Source organism: Tachyglossus aculeatus, chromosome 3 (genome assembly GCF_015852505.1).
Source record: "Tachyglossus aculeatus isolate mTacAcu1 chromosome 3, mTacAcu1.pri, whole genome shotgun sequence".
NCBI lineage: Eukaryota > Metazoa > Chordata > Mammalia > Monotremata > Tachyglossidae > Tachyglossus > Tachyglossus aculeatus.
In genome coordinates this window covers 25,242,703-25,264,291 of record NC_052068.1, presented here as the reverse complement: position 1 = coordinate 25,264,291, position 21,589 = coordinate 25,242,703, and the positions used below count along the sequence as shown (strand labels likewise).

General features: G+C 43.0%; 1 protein-coding gene across 5 annotated transcripts in view; it reads left to right on the top strand.

Annotated features, from left to right (window-relative positions):
• Positions 1 to 2,730: 2,730 nt before the first annotated feature.
• The window catches only part of DNTT (DNA nucleotidylexotransferase), a 46,337-nt gene continuing 27,478 nt past the window's right edge, over positions 2,731 to 21,589 (top strand). The window contains exons 1-8 of one of the 5 annotated variants that reach the window (XM_038743718.1): positions 2,731 to 2,927; positions 5,447 to 5,622; positions 9,583 to 9,594; positions 11,859 to 11,886; positions 11,950 to 11,953; positions 17,281 to 17,364; positions 18,767 to 18,937; positions 20,684 to 20,755. In XM_038743718.1, the coding sequence (XP_038599646.1) occupies positions 2,731 to 2,927; positions 5,447 to 5,622; positions 9,583 to 9,594; positions 11,859 to 11,886; positions 11,950 to 11,953; positions 17,281 to 17,364; positions 18,767 to 18,937; positions 20,684 to 20,755 (744 nt within the window). Of the gene's footprint in view, positions 2,928 to 5,446; positions 5,623 to 6,342; positions 6,352 to 9,582; positions 9,595 to 10,491; positions 10,517 to 11,858; positions 11,887 to 11,949; positions 11,954 to 12,794; positions 12,828 to 17,229; positions 17,365 to 18,766; positions 18,938 to 20,683; positions 20,756 to 21,589 lie in introns of all 5 variants that reach the window. The other 4 variants (XM_038743716.1, XM_038743714.1, XM_038743713.1 and 1 more) reach the window with 4 other exon arrangements.

Sequence of the window (21,589 nt, the reverse complement as noted above, 5' to 3'; positions counted from 1 at the left end):
AGCACTTGGAAGAGTATGACATAACAGAGTTGGTAGACACAGTCCCTGCCCACAGTAAGCTTACAATCTAGAAGGGGAGACAGACATTGATATACATAAATTACGGATCTGTACATAAGTGAAGCAGCGGGGCTCAGAGGAAAGAGCACGGGCTTTGGAGTCAGAGGTCATGGGTTCAAATCCCAGCTCTGCCAATTGTCAGCTGTGTGACTTTGGGCAAGTCACTTCACTTCTCTGTGCCTCAGTTACCTCATCTGTAAAATGGGAATGAAGACTGTGAGCCCCCCGTGGGACAACCTGATTACCTTGTAACCTCCCCAGTGCTTAGAACAGTGCTTTGCACATGGTAAGCGCTTAATAAATGCCATAATTATTATAATTATTATTATTAAGTGCTTTGGGGCTGTGGGAGGGGCGAAAAAAGGAAGCAAATCCAAGTGCAAGGGCGATGTAGAAGGGAGTGGGAGAAGAGGAAATGAGTACTTAGGGAAGGACTAAGGTACCTTTTAGACTGTAAGCCCACTCTTTTAGACTGTGAGCCCACTGTTGGGTAGGGACCATCTCTATATGTTGCCAACTTGTACTTCCCAATCGCTTAGTACAGTGCTCTGCACACAGTAAGCACTCAATAAATGCGATTGATGATGATGATGAAGTTGTCCTACCCATATTGTACTCTCCCAAGCACTTAGTAAAGTGCATTGCACATAGTAAGTGCTCAATAAATACAATTGAATGAATGAACGAATGAATGCTGGGACCCTCTGGTGCTCTGGAACTGCCCTGTCTTCCCAGGGGTCTTCTTATCTCAGGGCTGTCCTAGACCTAGAGTAGATTAGACTGTGAGCCCACTGTTGGGTAGGGACTGTCTCTATATGTTGCCAACTTGTACTTCCCAAGCGCTTAGTACAGTGCTCTGCTCACAGCAAGCGCTCAATAAATACGATTGATTGATTGATTGATTGATTGATTGATCTGAGCCCGTCTTCTAGACTGTGAGCCCATTGTTGGGTAGGGACCGTCTCTATATGTTGCCGACTTGTACTTCCCAAGTACAGTGCCCTGCATACAGGCAGCACTCAATAAATACAATTGAATGAATCTTCTTAGTAGATCTAGGATCTGGGACTGCAAGGTAAGGTTGCTCCATTCCTAGTTTGGGGATATATTGCACTCTCCCAAGCACTTAAGATAGTGCTCTGAACACAGTAAGTGCTCAATAAATACAATTGTCTGGCACCTTAGTGAGTGCCAAGTGGGTGTAGGCTGAGATCTTCCAGAGTCCCCTGTGGCCCTCTGAATTGTTCTAGAACCCAAAACACAGGGCCAAATCTCTCTCTCTCTCTTTCTCTCTCTCTCTCTGAAAAGTAGGTTTCACAAATATGTATAGGATCAAGATCCATTTCCAGGGAAGATGTGGGGTAGGGAGAAGAATTGTTCTGTCCCAGCACAAAAGGAATCGCCCTTGATTGAAGACTACTCTGGCTGTCCGTTTTGTTAACCTCTAAGGCCAAGTGGGAAGAAGACCCGAGATTGCTTCATTCCCATATTCTCCATGCTAAGTCCTCCTTTTTCCTCCAATAATGTTGCCCAGAGAAACCTGGATGAAGGGAGGAAGGAATGCCAGAGGGAAGGGAGAGGAGGCTCTTCCCTGGCATCGGGAGAAGAATTTACTGAAGAGGAGCAAATTGACTCTGATTACAAGATCAACCTCTGAAATAGCCGAGGTATCAGTAGTGATATATATTGAGTATCTACTGAGTTGAGGTGGCTGTACTAAGCACTTGGGAAGTACAACAAAAGAACATGTCAAGCGCTTAGTACAGTGCTCTGCACACAGTAAGCGCTCAATAAATACGATTGAATGAATGAATGAATGTCTTTTGCCCGTGAAGAAGGAACATATGTTCTTAAGATGGGGAAAAGACTTAGAAATATTCATAAGCAGTTTAGTCAGAATAAGTAAAATTGACTGTTCAGTTGACTAAGTGCTAAATTTTGTTTATATGTACAAGTGGTGAAACAAACAAAAAAAAGTACAAGTGGTAGCTAATAAGAGTTGAGGTGTTTCCCCCTTCTAGACTCTAAGCCCAGTGTGGGCAGAGAGTTTCTCTCTTTATTGCTGAATTGTGATGATAATAATAATAATAATGGCATTTGCTAAGCACTTACTATGTGCAAAGCACTTTTCTAAGTGCTGGCGGGGGGTGGGAGGGAATACGGGTGATCAGGTTGTCCCACGTGGGGCTCACAGTCTTAATCCCCATTTTCCAGATAAGGTAACTGAGGCCCAGAGAAGTTAAGTGACTTGCCCAAAGTCACACAGCTGACAAGTGGCGGAGCCGGGATTAGAACCCATGACCTCTGGCTCCCAAGCCACTGAGCCATGCCGCTTGTACTGTCCAAGCAGTTCAGTGCTCCACACACAGTAAGCGCTCAATAAATGTGATTGAATGAGTGAATTAGGGAAGATTTGTTGGAAGTGGTGTGTTCCCAAAGCAATCCAGTCTCAGCAACAAACAGATCTACAGTAGCTTCTTAATAAAGAAGAATTCCCCAAGGGTCCAGGAGGTGTTCATTGTTTGCAGGACCACTATTCCTTTCTGCAAATATGGTCCCTGTTTCTGACTTCAGAGGAAAAACAGTAGCATGACTTCAAAAAAGACAGCTGTTGGTAAGCTGAGCTATTGCATGATCACTTGGATAGTCAAGTAAGTAGCAGCTTGCAACATGGATAAGCCCAGTACTACCATTTCAGACTTGAAGAAGAAAAGGAGGATGAATGCTTTAATTTCCCCCACTCTCCATGAGATTAAGTTTAATGAATTTGTCCTTTTCATCTTGGAGAAGAAAATGGGAACAACACGGAGGGCATTCCTGATGGAGCTGGCAAGAAGGAAAGGCTTCAGGGTTGAAAGCGAGTTAAGGTAATAAACAAATTATTTGAAGTTTTTGAATAATGATTAGCATTAAATGCAAAACTGAATGCTACCTAATATGCATAAAATACATGGTTTTTCTGGTTAAACAGGCTAAAGTTCATTTTAAACTACCTAATATGCATAAAATACATGGTTTTTCTGGTTAAACAGGCTGAAGTTCATTTTAAATAACTACTCAAATGTGTGTCTTTATTTAAAAGGAAGAAGAGTTTTAATAGCTGGATGGAAGAAAATCATAGCAATATTGTGAGCTCCCTGAAGGCAGGGACAGAGTCTTCTACTTTTTATGCTAGACTTCTGAGTCCTTAGTTCAGTATTCTGCCCACAGTAAGCGCTCAGTAAATACTGATGGTGTTAATGATGATCATGTAGAGAGAATATAAAAGATTAGGATAAATTCATTTTTCAATTTGTGAGATATGATCCATATTTCCATTCTGTGCTAGTTAAATGACTTCGTAGTTAAAAAAAATTCTAACAATGAAAAACAATAACCCGCCACCAGCTTAATTGGATTTAATGTGAAGTCTCTAAAGTGACAGTTGCTATGCAGAAATAGTCAAGATATTTAATACACATTGGGATTAATTTATGTGGTTGAAGAGGAAAGTGAATTGCTTGAATTGAACTTGACTTTCTCCACCGTGTAAGGGGAAACCAGGCTGATGGAAAACTGGTGAAAACCCTCCTTCCTTCATCTATATTTAAATTCCAAGCTCTATGGAGGGAGCCTACATCCCAGAGAAAATTCTTATGCTTATTAGCACTTTAGGGTCATTGTGGAGATGGCAGAAACTTCACTGATTCAGTCAAAAATGCAGAGGAAGTCCCTATAAAAACAGAAGTAATGGTATTTATTGAGTGCTGACAGAATACAATCAACTTCACAGAGTACTTGAGAAAGTACCCCAGAAGCACCAGATAAGCTCTGTACCCACAACAAGTTTTCACTCACCAGGGGAGACAGACATCAAAATATTTCCACTTGGTGGAATCAGAATAAGTAAATTGAATGTTAAGTTGGATATACAAGCGGTGGAATCAGAATAAGTAAATTGAATGTTAAGTTGGATATACAAGCATTCGGAAACACTGAGGGTGGGTAGAAACAAACCTCCAAGTGCTATAGGTGGTTGTTGAATTGCTATAAATCAGGGTATTGGACACCAGTAGAAGGAGGTGGGATTTTTGGGAGGGATTTGAAGGTAGGGAGGTCTGAGGTTGGAAGTCTTGGAAGGGTAAGGGTAATTCTCCAGAGTGCTTTTGGTGTAATTTTGATATATTCTACTTCCCCAAGTTCTTAGCACATTGCTCTACAATCAGTGAGCACTCAAAAAATACTGTTGTTTGATTGATTGGCGATGCACAAAGGAGATATGGTTCTGATTTTTTTGGAGTCCACTATCTTCCAGGAATACCAGGGTGCGTATGTATAATTCACATGGGTGGGTGAAAGTGGAAAGTCTTTATTTCACAGCTCACGAGGGCACATCTTTGTACCCATCCGAATCAGGAGGGAGGAACCAATCCCCTTGTTAAATTGCGTTTCGTGTGAAAGAGTGAACACTACTGTGGTTTTATTTCACACATGAAAGTGTCTTTCAGGATATGCTGTATATCTTTAGAGATGAAGACAGGAGAACACAATTTTCCCTATATAGTATTCTTTAGGAACTATGGTCTAAGATTGCAGTGGGTTATAAATGACACAGAGCAAATTTACTCTGGTTTTTTTGTCGTCAAAGTGCTGCAACTTTTGCCGAGGAAGCACTTCAAAGTTGGTAGATTTGCTAGCAAGAGTCAAGCCCAGCTGTACAGGTAACAGAGGAAACTGGGGCACAGTAAATAAACTGCTTTTGTGCGTTTGATGATGGCAGAGTTCCCAGATCTGCAGCTTGGCACAAACACATTAAATAGGAATACTTTATAGAAAGCAAAATAAACCACAGGAAGCAGAAGTTCTGTCGTTCAAACTGAACTTTTTTCGCACGAGAAAAATCATAACAGTTTAATGAGGATAACGGATGACAGACTGGAAAACCTAAATATGTTACTGCTTACTAAATGGATTGATTTACCATTTTTTTCTGAGGCAAAAAGTTGCTTTGTTTTCCTGCATCGAAGCATTTAATTCTACAGGTAGAGTGAATTTTTTATTGTCTTTTGGGGAGGTTACATGAGTATTGATTATTCACTTTGAAACAGTGAAATTCCTACAAATTCTCCCCTGTGCATCTTTGAAAAAAGAGTATCAAAGCATCTTCCCTGGCACTGAGAGAAAAAAGTTGTAGTGGTAGTAGCAACAGCAATATTTATTAAGTGCTCACTTGGTGAGGTATATTGAACTAGGTGATTGGGAAGTACAGGTAAATGAAATAACACATTTTCTGCCCACAGGTAGCTTGCACTTTGAAGGGAGAGACAAAAATGAATTCATTTCTGGAGAGCAATTCTCCTTCTCTCTGCTCTAATTCAGAAATTAGAAAGCTACTCTCTCTTTACAGTGATTCTGTCACTCATATCGTGGCAGAAAACAATTCCTGCTCAGATGTTTTGGAATGGCTAGCAGGACAAAATGTAGGGGACAGCTCTCGGTTCGAACTCCTTGATATTTCCTGGCTAACAGAATGCATGAAAGTGGGAAAACCTGTGGAAGCAATTGGAAAGCATCAACTGGTAAGTTTTCTTAATAACTACTTCAACCCAATGAATCATTTCAATTTGGACAATAAATTTATAAGCTAGAAAATTATAGCAACTCAGTTTCTGCCATAAATCTTGTTAAACAAAATTATCAGCTAACTGCCATTTTTTGCCTTTTTAAAAATAATCATGTGAATCATTCGCATTATTTTTTATGACATTTATTAAGCACTTAATATGTGTCAAGAACTATTGTAAGCGCTGGGGTAGATACAAGCTAATCAGGTTGGTCAGAGTTGGGACACAGTTCCTGTCCTACATGGGGCTCACAGTTTATGTAGGTGGGAGAACAGGTATTGAATCCCCATTTTACAGTTGAGGAAACTGAGGCACGGAGAAGCTAACATCGCACAGCAGGCAAGTGGTGGAGGAGGGATTAGAGCCCAGGTCCTCTGATTCCCAGGCCTGTGCTCTTTCCACTAAAGAAGGAGCATGGCCTAGAGGAGAGAGCACAGGCCTGGAATCAGGATGACCTGGGTTCTAATTCTAGCTTTGCCAATTGCTTACTGTGTGACCTTGGGCAAGTCACTTAACTTCTCTGTGTTTGTTTCCTCATTTATAAGATGGGAAATACCTGTTCTCCCTCCTACTTAGACTTTGAGCCTCAAGCGGGAAAGGGACTGTGTCTGACCCAATTAACCAGTACCAGTACCAGAGAAGCAGTGTGGCTCAGTGGAAAAGAGCCCGGGCTTTGGAGTCAGAGGTTATGGGTTCAAATCCCAGCTCTGCCAATTGTCAGCTGTGTGACTTTGGGCAAGTCGCTTAACTTCTCTGGGCCTCAGTTACCTCATCTGTGAAATGGGGATTAAAACTGTGAGCCCCCCATGGGACAATCTGATCACCTTGTAACCTTCCCAGCGCTTAGAACAGTGCTGTGCACATAGTAAGTGCTTAATAAATGCCATCATTACATTACAGTACCTATCCCAGCAGTTAGAACAGTGTTTGTCACAGAGTAAGTCCCTGACAGGTGCCATAAAAAATAGGCCATGCTGATTCCCTGCTTCCCATATTAATGCTCTATTTAGCCTATTCTCCTTCTAGATGAACCTACTTGGAAAGGCTTAGATTATTTCAGTTCTCATTATAAAGAATAATTCTGAATGTGATGGTGGAACTAGTGTACTATAGATTCAATTGTAAATATAAGAACTAAGTTCTCTTCTTGCTATTACTGCAGCCAACTCCTCTTCTCCTTACTGACTCCTTTTCCTTTTTCTCTAGCCTGGAAAACCCTCCCTCCTCAAATCCGCCAAACAAGCACTCTTCCCCCCTTCAAAGCCCTACTGAAGGCCCACCTCCTCCAAGAGGCCTTCCTAAACTAAGCCGCTTTTCCTCAGCTCCTCTTCCCTTCCGTGTCATTTCGATTCACTCCCTTTGCTCTTCCCCCTCTCCCCACCCCACAGCACTTATATATATATATATATATAATATATATATATATATATATATGTATGCATCTATAATTCTATTTATATTGATGCCTGTTTACTTGTTTTGATGTCTGCCCCCCACAAGACCATAAGGCCGTTGTGGGCAGGGATTGTCCCTATTTATTGCTGTGTTGTACTTTCCATTCATTCATTCAATCATATTTATTGAGCACTTACTGTGTGCTGAGCACTCTACTAAGCGCTTGGGAAGTATAAGTCGGCAACTTCTAGACTGTGAGCCCATTGTTGGGTAGGGACTGTCGCTGTATGTTGCTGATTTGTACTTCCCAAGTGCTTAGTACAGTGCTGTGCACCCTGTAAGTGCTCAATAAATATGATTGAATGAATGAATGAATATAGAGACGGTTGCTACCCAACAATGGGCTCACAGTCTAGAAGGCGCTTAGTACAGTACTCTGCATATAGTAAGCGCTCAATAAATATCTCCCCCTTCTAGACTGTGAGCCCGTTGTTGGGTAGGGACCGTCTCTATATGTTGCCGACTTGTACTTCCCAAGCGCTTAGTACAGTGCTCTGCACACAGTAAGCGCGCAATAAATACAAATGAATGAATGAATAATAGTAGTAATAGCGACAGTGGTGGTAGTGACTGAGCCCCCTCCTTCCTTTCTCCCTCCTCCCCCTCCCCATCCCTCCCACCTTACCTCCTTCCCCTCCCCACAGCACCTGTATCGATGTATATATGTTTGTACGTATTTATTACTCTATTTATTTATTTTACTTGTACATATTTATTCTATTTATTTTATTTTGTTAATATGTTTTGTTTTGTTGTCTGTCTCCCCCTTCTAGACTGTGAGCCCGCTGTTGGGTAGGGACCGGCTCTAGATGTTGCCAACTTGGACTTCCCAAGCTCTTAGTACAGTGCTCTGCACACAGTAAGCGCTCAATTAATACGATCGAATGAATGTCAAGGATGGGCAGGAGGTGGGGCCAGTAAAGAGGAGAAGAAGTAGGAAAAGGAGGAAGATGAGGAGGAGGAGAAGTCAAAAAGGAGTAAGACCTAGGGAAGAGGTGGAAGAGGCAGCGGTTGGCAGCAAACCAGTCAAGTTTGGCTCCCCCGGGTTGGTTTAATTAAATTAGCCAAACTGACGGTAGATCTGGCACTGACTGATCGGCTTCTAGGATACAGTAGGGCTAGAAGGCTTGAACTCCTTGACTAGATGAAGGGTAAGGAAATTTGACTGAAGTCAAATTTATTTTGACTTCAGTCAAAGCCCGTGGAAAGAGCACGGGCTTTGGAGTCAGGTCATGGGTTCGAATCCCGGCTCCGCCACATGTCTGCTGTGTAACCTCGGGCAAGTCATTTAACTTCTCTGAGCCTCTGTAAAATGGGGATTAAGACTGTGAGCCCCACGTGGGACAACCTGATCACTTTGTATCCCCCAAGCGCTTAGAACAGTGCTTTGCACATAGTAAGCGCTTAACAAATGCCAACATTATTATTATTAAGTCGTTAAGGAAGTGGCAGTGGAGCTTCTCAAGGAAGTCTTTGCCGCTGCAGGTGGCATCCTCCTAGTCCCCTCAACTCGAAAGGAGGAAATGTCCCGTGCATGCAGTGACTAGACATCCAACATTAGATGGGACCGCATTGAAATTCTGGCTGACAAATTGTCACCTATATTACGGCCAGGGGAACCCAATGAAGTCCTTCTTTGGCCAAAGGGTCAGTGGAAACGGTGGCAGTTGTGGCTATGGCAGAGAGCTCAACCTTCTAATAATAATAATAATGATGGCATTTATTAAGTGCTTACTATGTGCAAAGCACTGTTCTAATCACTGGAGAGGTCACGAGGTAATCAGGTTGTCCCATGGGGGGCTCACAGTCTTAATCCCCATTTTCCAGAGGAGGTAACTGAGGCTCAGAGAAGTGAAGTGACTTGCCCAAAGTCACACAGCTGACAATTGGCAGCAGTGTGGAGAAGCAGTGTGGCTCAGTGGAAAGAGCACGGGCTTTGGAGTCAGAGGTCATGGGTTCAAATCCCGACTCTGCCACTTGTCAGCTGTGTGACTTTGGGCACGTCACTTAACTGCTCTGGTCCTCAGTTACCTCATCTGTAAAATGGGGATTAAGACTGTGAGCCCCCCGTGGGACAAGCTGATCACCTTGTAACCTCCTCAGCACTTAGAACAGTGCTTTGCACATAGTAAGCGCTTAATAAATGCCATTATTAATTGGCGGAGCCGGCATTTGAACCCATGACCTCTGACTCCAAAGCCCGTGCCCTTTTTCACTGAGCCACGCTGCTTCTCTAGAGAAGCAGCATGGCCTAGTGGATAGAGCATGGGCCAGGGATTCAGAAGGATCTGGGTTCTAATCCTGGCTCCACCACTTGTCTGCTGTATGACCCTGGGTAAATCACTTCATTTCTCTGTGCCTCAGTTACTCCATCTGTAAAAGGGGATTGAGACTGTGAGCCCCATATGGGACAGGGACTGCATCCAACCTGATTATCTTGTATCTACCCCATCACTTAGAACAGTGCCTAGAAATAGTAAGAACTTAACAAATGCCACACACACACAAAAAAAAGCCCTTCTCACACATGTTCAAAGAGATGCACACAAATGCAAAAATGCACGCAAATGCGCACTCAGTCACAAACACACTAACACACACATTTACGTTTACCTTTAGTCTTGTGTTTGCACTAACACTGCTTGTTCTGTGAAACAACAAATCATTGTATTTGTATGATTTCACTATTTATATGATTTCACTATTTAGAGAAGCAGCATGGCTCGGTGAAAAGAGCCCAGGCTTGGGAGTCAGAGGTCATGGGTTCTAATCCCAGCTCCGCCACTTATCAGTGTGACTTTGGGCAAATCATTTAACTTCTCTGTGCCTCAGTTACCTCATCTGGAAAATGGGGATTAAGACTGTGAGCCCCATGTGGGACAACCTGATTACCTTGTATCTCCCTCAGTGCTTAGAACAGTGCTTGGCACATAGTAAGCGCTTAACAAAAACCAAAATTATTATTATTATTATTATTATTTCAATGAAACTATGAGAAAATGAGACTAAACTCTTTCATGTTCAGTGCCTCTCTTTCATGTAACATCTCTGACCCTTCAGAACAGTCACTCTTATAACATCTTCCCTTTTAGAGTAAATATTAAGACAATTTATATCCTACAGAATATAATTTTAATACTTTGAATAATTTGTTAATCTTTCCAGTACATTTCCTTAAACTCTTTGTTTTTTCTCCCTCTTCATCATCATTCTCATGTTTTTACCTGGCACTCCAGAGTTGTATGGGAGTTCAATTTCATAGAGTCCGTTTTTTCCCCCAAACCTTAGTCTTATATTGTAATATTTCCTATTTCTCTTATAGATCTGCTCCTCAGCTGACAATTTCCCCATTGTGAAATTTCCTGTTTTATAGGTTGCGAAAGTTTCATCTTCTGCTTGCTCTCTTATAGAAGGCTTGACTCATGAGCGTTTTATTGAGTGCCTCCTGAATGCAGAGCATTTACTAAGTGCTTGGGAGAATTATTAGACTTATCCTATGCTGCCTTGACTCCTGCATCAGCCTCCTCGCTGACCTCCCTGCCTCCTGTCTTTCTCCACTCCAGTCCTTACTTCACTCTGCTGCCTGGATCATTTTTCTACAAAAATGTTCAGTCTGCGTCTCCCCCGCAACTCCTCAAGAACCTTCAGGGGTTGTCCATCCACCTCTGCATCAAATAGCAACTCCTCATCATTGGCTTTAAAGCACTCAAACAGTTTACCCCTTCCTACCTTCCACACCAACGTACTTCACTCACTGTGCCCCAATCTTGTCTATCTCACCTCTGATCTCTTTCCCATGTCCTTCCTCTGGTCTGAATTTATTTATTTATATTTATTTTACTTGCACATATCTATTTTATTTATTTTATTTTGTTAGTATGTGTGGTTTTGTTCTCTGTCTCCCCCTTTTAGACTGTGAGCCCACTGTTGGGTAGGGATTGTCTCTATATGTTGCCAACTTGTACTTCCCAAGCGCTTAGTACAGTGCTCTGCAAACAGTAAGCGCTCAATAAATACAATTGATGATGATGATGATGATGGAAGCCCCTCCCCCTCCATATATGCTCTACCACCACTCTCCCCCTTCCAAAGCCTTATTAAATTCACATTTCTTCCAAAAGACCTCCTCAGATTAAACCTTCTTTTCCCAGGCTCCATCTCCCTTCTGCATCATCTATTGCCCTTGGACCTGTGGCCTTTGGGCATTTGTTATTCGCTTGCCCTCAGTCACACAGCACTTATGTACATATCTAGAAATCATATATTATAAATGATTTATTTATATTAGTGTCTGTCTCTCCCTCTAGACTGAAAACTCTTTGTGGACAGGAAATACGTCTACCAACTCTGTTGTACTCTCCCCAACTCTTAGTACAATGCTCTGCATACAGTAAGCACTCAGTAAATACCACAGATGATCATAGACATGATCCCTGTCCTCAAGGAGCTTGTAATCAAGGCTTCCCTCATTTCACTGGCTCTTGGTAAACGATGAACTCATTCGCTCCCACAGCTTCAACTATCATCTCTACACTGAGGACACCCAAATCTACATCTCTGCCCCTGCTCTCTCTCCCTCCCTTCAGGCTCGTGTCTCCTCCTGCCTTCAAGACATCTCCATCTGGATGTCTGCCCACCATCTATCAATCAATCAATCAATCAATCGTATTTATTGAGCGCTTACTATGTGCAGAGCACTGTACTAAGCACTTGGGAAGTACAAATTGGCATCACATAGAGACAGTCCCTACCCCACAGTGGGCTCACAGTCTAAAAGGGGGAGACAGAGAACAGAACCAAACATACCAACAAAATAAAATAAGTAGGATAGAAATGTACAAGTAAAATAAATAAATAGAGTAATAAATATGTACAACCATATATACATATATACAGGTGCTGTGGGGAAGGGAAGGAGGTAAGACGGGGGGATGGAGAGGGGGACGAGGGGGAGAGGAAAGAAGGGGCTCAGTCTGGGAAGGCCTCCTGGAGGAGGTGATCTCTCAGTAGGGCCTTGAAGGGAGGAAGAGAGCTAGCTTGGCGGATGGGCAGAGGGTGGGCATTCCAGGCCCGGGGGATGACGTGGGCCGGGGGTCGATGGCGGGACAGGCGAGAACGAGGCACGGTGAGGAGATTAGTGGTGGAGGAGCGGAGGGTGCGGGCTGGGCAGTAGAAGGAGAGAAGGGAGGTGAGGTAGGAGGGGGCGAGGGGATGGACAGCCTTGAAGCCCAGGGTGAGGAGTTTCTGCCTGATGCGCAGATTGATCGGTAGCCATTGGAGGTTTTTGAGGAGGGGAGTAATATGTCCAGAGCGTTTCTGGACAAAGATAATCCGGGCAGCAGCATGAAGTATGGATTGAAGTGGACAGAGACACGAGGATGGGAGATCAGAGAGAAGGCTACTGCAGTAGTCCAGACGGGATAGGATGAGAGCTTGAATTAGCAGGGTAGCGGTTTGGATGGAGAGGAAAGGGCGGATCTTGGCAATGTTGCGGAGCTCCATCTGGATGTCTGCCCACCATCTAACACTCAATATGTCCAAAACTGAACTCCTTATCTTCCCTCCCAAAGCCTGCCCTCTCCTTGACTTTCCCATCACTGTAGACAGCACTACCATCCTTCCTGTCTCACAAGCCCGCAACCTTGGTGTCATCCTCGACTCTGCTCTCTCTTTCACCCCTCACATCCAATCCGTCACCAAAACCCGCCAGTCTCACCTCCGCAACATTGCCAAGACCCGCCCTTTCCTCTCCATCCAAACCACTACCCTGATGGTTCAGTCTCTCATCCTATCCCTACTGGATTACTGCATCAGCCTCCTCTCTGATCTCCCATCCTCCTGTCTCTCCCCACTTCAGTCTATACTTCACACTGCTGCCCAGATCATCTCTGTGCAGAAACACTCTGGGCAAGTTACACCCCTCCTCAAAAATCTCCATTGGCTACCAGTCAACCTACACATCAGGCAAAAACTCCTCACTTTCGGCTTCAAGGCTGTCCATCACCTCGCCCCCTCCTACTTCCCCTCCCTTCTTTCCTTCTCCAGCCCAGCCCACACCCTCTGCTCATCTGCCACTAGCCTCCTCACTGGGCCTCGTTCTCGCCTGTCCCACCGTCGACCCCCAGCCCACGTCCTCCCCGTGGCCTGAAATGCCCTCCCTCCACACATCTGCCAAGCTAGTTCTCTTCCTCCCTTCAAAGCCCTACTAAGAGCTCACCTCCTCCAGGAGGCCTTCCCAGACTGAGCTCCCTCTTTCCTCTCCCCCTCCCCATCCCCCCTGCCCTACCTCCTTCCCCTCCCCACAGCACCTGTATATATGTTTGTACAGATTTATTACTCTATTTTACTTGTACATATTTACTATTCTATTTATTTTATTTTATCAATATGTTTTGTTTTGTCATCTGTCTCCCCCGCCTAGACTGTGAGCCCGTTGTTGGGTAGGGACTGTCTCTATATGTTGCCAACTTACTTTCCAAGAGCTTAGTACAGTGCTCTGCACAAAGTAAGTGCTCAATAAATACAACTGAATGAATGAATGAATGAATAATCCTGAAATCTCTGATTACCGGGTTAAAGTTACTTTTTCTGGCTCTGAAAGAGTAAAGCTATTTGAAAGTGGGGCAACTTCTTCACCTGCTACCTTTAGGAATATTGCAAACCTGAGAAGCAGCATGATTTAGTGGAAAGAGCACAGGGTTTGGATTCAGAGGACCTGGGTTCTAATCCCAGCTTTTACACTTGGTTGCTGTGCCACCTAGGGCAGGTCACTTAACTTCTCTGTGCTTCAGTTTCCTCAACTGTAAAACATGAGGATTCAATATCTGCTCTCCCTCCTAATTAGACTGTGAGCCCTGTGTGGGACAGGGACTGTGTCTGACCTGATTAACTTATATCTTACAACTTTAGAACATTAGAGCATTAGCACAGAACATTACATATTTGACACATAGTAAGCACTTAACAAATATTATTTTTAAAAAAGCCTTCTGAGAATCATCTTTTTGATTGTCAGCTTACTCTTAGGAAAAGCATAGGTATAATAATTTCCAGTTGTGAGAAGTCTATTCATAAACATTTCCAGTTATGAGCTGCCTTCATTTGCAGTTTTAAATTGCTAGTGTTTTTAGCTCTCCCACATCTAAATAGATGTCTTTTCTCACTCTTCAGATGGTACTCTGCTTTCAGTTGACTTCTGAAAGCATTTTGTGGGTCTTCACTGGCAGCAAGCTAGTCATTTCATCCACTCCCTTCTCTCCTTCTCCAGTCCAGTCCGCACACTCGGCTCCTCTGCCTCTAACCTCCTCAATGAGCCTCGTTCTTGCCTGTCCTGCCGTCGACCCCAGGCCCATATCCTACGTCTGGCCTGGAATGTCCTTCCTCCTCACATCTGCCAAACTAGCTCTCTTCCCCCCTTCAAAGCCCTACTGAGAGCTCACCTCCTCCAGGAGGCCTTCCCAGACTGAGCCCCCCTTTTCCTCTGCTCCTCCTCCCTTCCCCATCACCTCCACTCCCTCCTTCTGCCCTATCCCCTTCCCCTCCCCACAGCACTTGTGTATATTTGTACATATTTATTACTCTATTTATAGTATTAATGATGTGCATATATCTATAATTCTATTTAACTATTTTGATGCTATTGATGCCTTTCTACTAGTTTAGTTGTCCGTCTCCCCCTTCTAGACTGTGAGCCCATTCTTGGGTAGAGATTGTCTCTATCTGTTGCCAATTGTACTTTCCAAGCTCTTAGTACAGTGTTCAGCACATAGCAAGTGCACAATAAATATGATTGATTGAATGAATGAACGAACTTCATGGTTTATGGAGCAACAAATAACTTTAATTTATCTATCTGGTTAACCCTTTACAAATGAACCCCTCTCATTCTCTGAATGGCTCTGTAAGACTTCCTTCATCCTTTGAAATATTTCAAAAGGTACACTATCCCAACCACTCTCATAGTAAACAGAACGAATTCTTACTATTCTTGGAGGAAAATAATTCGGGAATTTGCTCTAAGGTAAATTTAGAATGATTTAGATTACTCAAAAGCAGCACGGATTTCCTCAGAAGCAGAACTGAAATTCCCCGGAATGGATCAAATTTGAGTGCTGGGGAAATCTATGCCTCTTTTTAACAAATAATAATAATAATAGCATTTATTAAGCACTTATTATGTGCAAAGCAGTGTTCTAAGTGCTGGGGAGGTTACAAGGTGATCAGGTTGTCCCATGGGGGGTTCACACTCTTAATCCCTATTTTACAGATGAGGTAACTGAGGCTCAGAGAAGTTACGTGATTTGCTGCAAGTCATATAGCTGACAAGTGGTGGAGTAGGGATTTGAACCCATGACCTCAGCATAGGACATAGTACTGGGATTTGAGGACAACTTTTTTTTTTCTCAAGAGAGTAGCATGAATCTGTATTTTCAATTATCAGAACAATGGCACTTCTCAATTGATGCAGATAAATGAAAATATTCTGAAGTTACGGAAGTCACAATTTCAAGGTGATTCTTTCCCCCCAAGGGCCAAACACAGAGGGGAAAACCGCAGTAAGATATTTAACCCTCTTCTGGAAACTGACTTTAATATTCATCCATAAGACTGTAAACTCCTTGAGGGCAGGAAACATAGCTATTCAATTCAATTCAATTCAGTCATATTTATTGAGCACTTACTGTGTGCAGAGCACCGTACTAAGTGCTTGGGAGAGTAATACAACAATGAACAGATATATTTCCTGCCCACAACGAGTCTACAGTATAGAGGGTGGGGAGACAGACATTAATATAAATAAATAAATTACAGATATGTACATAAGTACTATTGGGGTGGGGAGAATGAACAAAGGGAGCAAATCAGGGTGATGCCAAAGGGAGTGGGAGTAAAGAAGGGTTTGGTCAGGAAAGGCCTCTCGAAGGAGATGTTCCTTCAATAAAGCTTTGAAAAGGGGGAGAGTAATCGTCTGCCAGATTTGAGGAGGGAGGGCATTCCAGCCAGAGGCAGGATGTGGGCCTGCCAATTTGTACTTCCCAAGCGCTTAGTACAGTGCTCTGCACATAGTAAGCGCTCAATAAATACGATTGATTGATTGATTGATTGATTGATGTGGGCGAGGTGTCAGTGGCAAGTTAGATGAGACCGAAGGACAGTGAGAAGGTTAGCATTCAAATGATATTTACTAAGTGCTTACTATGCAGGGCACTATACTAAGTGCTTATCCAGTATAACAAAATTAGCAGACATCTTCCCCATCCAAAACGAGCAGACTGTCTAGAGGGGAAGACAGACATTAATATAAATCAATAATTCATAACATGTAATTTAAAGATACGTACATAAATGCAGTGGGGTTTAGGGTGGGGTGGATTTCAAAAGCCCTAAGTTCACAGATCTAAGTGCACAAGCGACTCAGAAGGAAATGCAAGCCAGAGGAAAGAGGGCTTATTCGGGGAAGGCCTCTTGGAGGAGATGTGACCTGAATAAGGCTTTGAAGGTGGGGAGAGTGGTGGTCTGGCATTTATGGAAGGGAAGGGAGTTCCAAGCTAGGAGGAGGATTTGGGAAAGGAGAAAATGGAGAGATAGATAAGATGTCGCTCTCTCAATTGCTTCGTACATGCTTGCACACACATGCTCAATAAATACTATCGATTGATTGATAAACAGCATGATTATTTGAGCTCAGCGTACAAATAACTGTCAAGTATTGGTCGCTCTCTCAATTGCTTAGTACATGCTTGCACACACATGCTCAATAAATACTATCGATTGATTGATAAACAGCATGATGATTATTTATTAAGGATGACGCAAATTCATGAAGCGTTCCATATTTTTATATTTATTACTCTTTTTATTTATTTATTTATTTTGAGCTCAGCGTACAAATAACTGTCAAGTATTGGTCGCGCTCTCAATTGCTTACTACATGCTTGCACACACATGCTCAAAAAATACTATCGATTGATTGATAAACAGCATGATTATTTGAGCTCAGCGTACAAATTACTGTCAAGAATTGGTATATCTGAGGACTGAGAGATATGGAGCGGGGAATCGAATCTCAGGAAAAAGGAATCTGGGATTCAACTTCTGTTTTTTGATTCAGATGAGAAGAAACTGTTTAACCAACTCAGCCCCCAGCGACTGTATAACAGAGACTCCACCGCTTGCTACTAAGGAAGTCTCCCAGTATGCTTGTAAGAGAAGAACAACTTTAAACAACTGTAACCAAAAATTTACGGTAGGTCATTGATACAAAGCAATACCACAAAAATGTACCTGTTCCTTCATAATATGCATTAATGTAAATATTTTGACTGCATTCATGTTTTAAATATTCAAAAAATATAGCAGAAGTAAATTATAGGCTTTGGAGATATTAATAGCACATAATTAAAGCATTCCTGTTTAAATTTCATGTGACTCTCATGCTGGCTTGTTAGAATATTAGCCCTGTGTGAGCCTGGGAATGGGTCTTACCTTTTTATCATGTAGCTACCCCAAGACTTAGGACAGTGCTTGGGAAGTAGCACGTGCTTAAATATACTGTTATTGTTATTAGTAGTAGTAGTAGTGGTAGTCAATAAATAATTGATGCGATAATTAGTAATTTCATTATTCATTAATAATAATAAGATCAAGTAGCAAGTGTGGCTGCTAATACCCAGATATGAGGGTATCCTATCTCCCTGTCCGATAATTGGAGTGATTGCTGGTCTGTAACAGATATTGATTGACAAAGTTGGCATAATCAGTGTCCAGGACTAAATTAAAGAGTGAAAAGCAGACAGAGTAGACAAAGCATTACTTTTATATGTTTTATAATTGTGTTGTTTACCGCTTTCTGAGAGGTAGACTTCTGTGGAGAGTGATGTAATCTTGTACATTTTAGCTAATTTCAAAAATTTCTTGCCTTTTGTTAAGTGGGGTTAACTCTCCTTACTACAACCCTCCAATTCATTCAGTCATATTTATTGAGCGCTTACTGTGTGCAGAGCACTGTACTAAGCGTTTGGGAAGTACAAGTCGAATGCCCTACAATGAGCAGGGTTAGTTCTTTATAGAGTCTGTGGTGTGGAAACTGGAGACTAGGCAATTCAGGATGCAGGTCTCATGGTAGATACACACAATCTTCTCAAATCATTATAGGATTTTCCTAACTTCAGGAATGGTTAAAATAATTTTTGATGACAAATATCAGATTGGTTATACAGCCCAGGGGCCAGAAACCTGGGGCCTTCCTTTTCATAGATTTTTTTGGGAGTATATTGAAGAGCAGTAATCCATATGAAAATACTAACCTGTTAAGTTAAGTTAAGGATGACACGCAAATTCGTGAAGCCATATTTTTATATTTATTACTCTTTTTATTTATTTATTTATTTTACTTGTTCATATCTATTCCATTTATTTTATTTTGTTAGTATGTTTGGTTCTGTTCTCTGTCTCCCCCTTCTAGACTGTGAGCCCACTGTTGGGTAGGGACTGTCTCTGTATGTTGTCAACTTGTACTTCCCAAGCGCTTAGTACAGTGCTCTGCACACAGTAAGCGCTCAATAAATACGATTGATTGATTGACTGATTAAGAAGCAGATCATCTTTCTAAAAGGCACATACTTTTCTAATTGTGATTTGTTCTGTAGGATGCCTTTGAAATACTGGCCAAAAACTTTGAATTTAGAGAAAATGAGGGAATCTGCCTGGCATTTATGAGAGCCATTTCGGTGCTGAAATGCCTTCCATTCACTATTGTCAGAATGAGAGATATAGAAGGGGTGCCGTGGCTGGGAGAGCAGGTGAAAAGTATCATTGAGGTAAGGGCACAATGGCTTTAATTCTGGGTGTTTCTTCACTGGTCTTTTCTTCTTGGTTTTGAGGGTGGGGATGTGGAAGGAGGGTGGGGAGCGTGCAACTCAAGTGGTGGTGGAGGAAGTAATGTGTGTGGAAGAAATCTCTTGGGAAAAATAAAGCAGCGCCTGGCACAGAGTAAGCACACAACAAATACCACTTTTTAAAAAAAGTTACAACTGTGTTTATATGACCAAGATGGTGGGGGGCAGACTCCAGCGCTGAGAGAGAAGATCCCATGTGGGACTTTACCCTGAGGGGATTTCTCCCACAGTAGACCATTTCCCCATGACGTGTCCCCACAGCTCTATGTTGCAATGCTCAAATACCTCGAATTGTGTGGAAGTTAAAGTTATTTGGAGTTTAAGCTGCTCAATCCTGAACCTTAGCAGAGCGGAGTTTCACATCACACTTCCTGTTTTGCCCCTGAGAAAACAGGCACTGGGTTATTTCTAGTCCCTGGAAGCCAAGTGAAGAGTGGAGGCAGGTTAGAGTGAAAACTTCCCTCAGGTCTCTTAACTTCAGAACTCAGCCACTTTCTAATATCTGGCAGGCAGCCCTTAGATAGTAAGCCTGTAGAGGTCAGCTATGGAGAGAGGTTAAGTACCTTAGAGGTAGTGATAGTAATGTTGGTATTTGTTAAGCGCTTACTATGTGCCAAGCACTTGTCTAAGTGCTGGGGTAGATACAAGGTCATCAGGTTGTCCCATGTGGGGCTCACACAGTCTTCATCCCCATTTTACAGATGAGGTAACTGAGGCACAGACAATAATAATAATAATAATGGCATTTGTTAAGTGCTTATTATGTGCAAAACACTGTTCTAAGCACTGTGGGGGGATACAAGGTAATCAGGTTGTCACACATGGGGCTCACAGTCTTCACCCCCATTTTACAGATGAGGTAACTGAGGCCCAGAGAAGTGAAGTGACTTGCCCAAAGTCACACAGCTGACAACTGGCAGAGCAGGGATTAGAACCCATGACCTCTGACTCCCAAGCCTGTGCTCTTTCCACTGAGCCACGCTGCTTCTCTATAAGTAAAGTGACTTGCCCAAAGTCACACAGCTGACAAGTGGCGGAGCCGGGATTAGAACCGACGACGTCTCTTTCCCAAGCCCGTGCTCTTTCCGCCGGGAAAGAGTCATCAGAGAAAGTGAACAAGATGGATAGGGAGGGAGAAGAGAGGGGTAAAGGGAATAAAATGGCAGGAAGGATTATAAAGGGGAGAAAGCAGGGAATGAGGTCACAGGGCAGGTTGAAAGCTTGTGTTAAGTTGCAGTTGTAGCAGCAGCTTTCTGATTAGAATGAAATTCCTTTTCCATGGTCTGTTGGTTGATTTACATTAATGTCTGTCTCCCCCTCTGGACTGTAAGCTCATTCTTACAGGGAATGTGTCTACCAACTCTGTTATATCGTTATTCAAAGCTCAAGTACAGTGCTCTGCACATAGTAAGTACTCAATAAATACAATTTATTTGATTGCAAAATCTAGTGGAGCAGCCTGCTGGGCTGATTTTATATCATTTCTGGTTATTTCAAGGGGCTCCTTGAGAAAAGATGAAATATGATTTTCAAGGTACCTCTTAAAACTCTTGGGAAATAGCTCTGTGATCAAAATCAAGTAGTGAATCAATTCAACTAATAAGCAGTAACATGGATTCATTCATTTCCCCCACCTACCATTTTTTTTTTTAATAATGGGCGGTACAGGAGATTATTGAAGATGGAGAAAGTTCCAGAGTTAAAGCTGTGTTAAATGATGAACGATATAAATCATTCCTAGTAAGTACATTCTCATTTTACTTTCTTAAAATTGTCAAGTAGCCCTAAGTCATAGAATAATATTGTAACTACCATGGCACGGGGTTGGGTGTCACAGAAAACATCTCAAAGCTGTGGCCCAGCTTCATCTTCCCCCTTTCCCTGCAGCAGGGCCTGATTCCTCGGGGCAGAACACAGATCAAGTTATGGCTCCCTAACCCCCAGGTGACAGAGGCCCTGATTTATATATTTTTACATATTAACGGCAGCTTGCCTCCACACCAACCCAGCCCCTGTTCTCTCCTGCTGTTCACACCAACCCAGCCCCTGTTTCCCCTAAACACTGGCCTCTTTGCTCTAAAGGACCCAAGGACAATTCAACCATTTCCTTAGGGTATCGCTGCCTTAAGTAGGTATTGCTCTCTTTTACCTCACCTACAATGCTTAAACTTCACTGACCCACCATTACCCTTCAATCCATCCATCCAGTCAGTCCATCCCAATCCTTGCTTCCCGCCACACCTTTCCCTCTCTCCCTCCATCCAATCCCTCCCCACCCCGGCTCCCATCCCTGTATTCCTGTCCCAGTGCCACCCCTCGTCCGCTTCCCCCTGCTTGCCCTGGCCCCCTTTGACTCATTCCCATCCTCTCCTGGGTTTCCTCCTATCTCTCTGGCTGCTCATTCTCATTCTCTTTCGAGGGCTCCCCCTCTGCCTCCAACCCCCTAACTGTGGGGGTCCCTCCAGGTTCAGTTCAGGTCCCCTTCTATTCTCCATCTACACCCATTCCTTTGGAGAACTCATTCGCTCCCATGGCTTCAACTCATGGCTCAGTGGAAAGAGCCCGGGCTTTGGA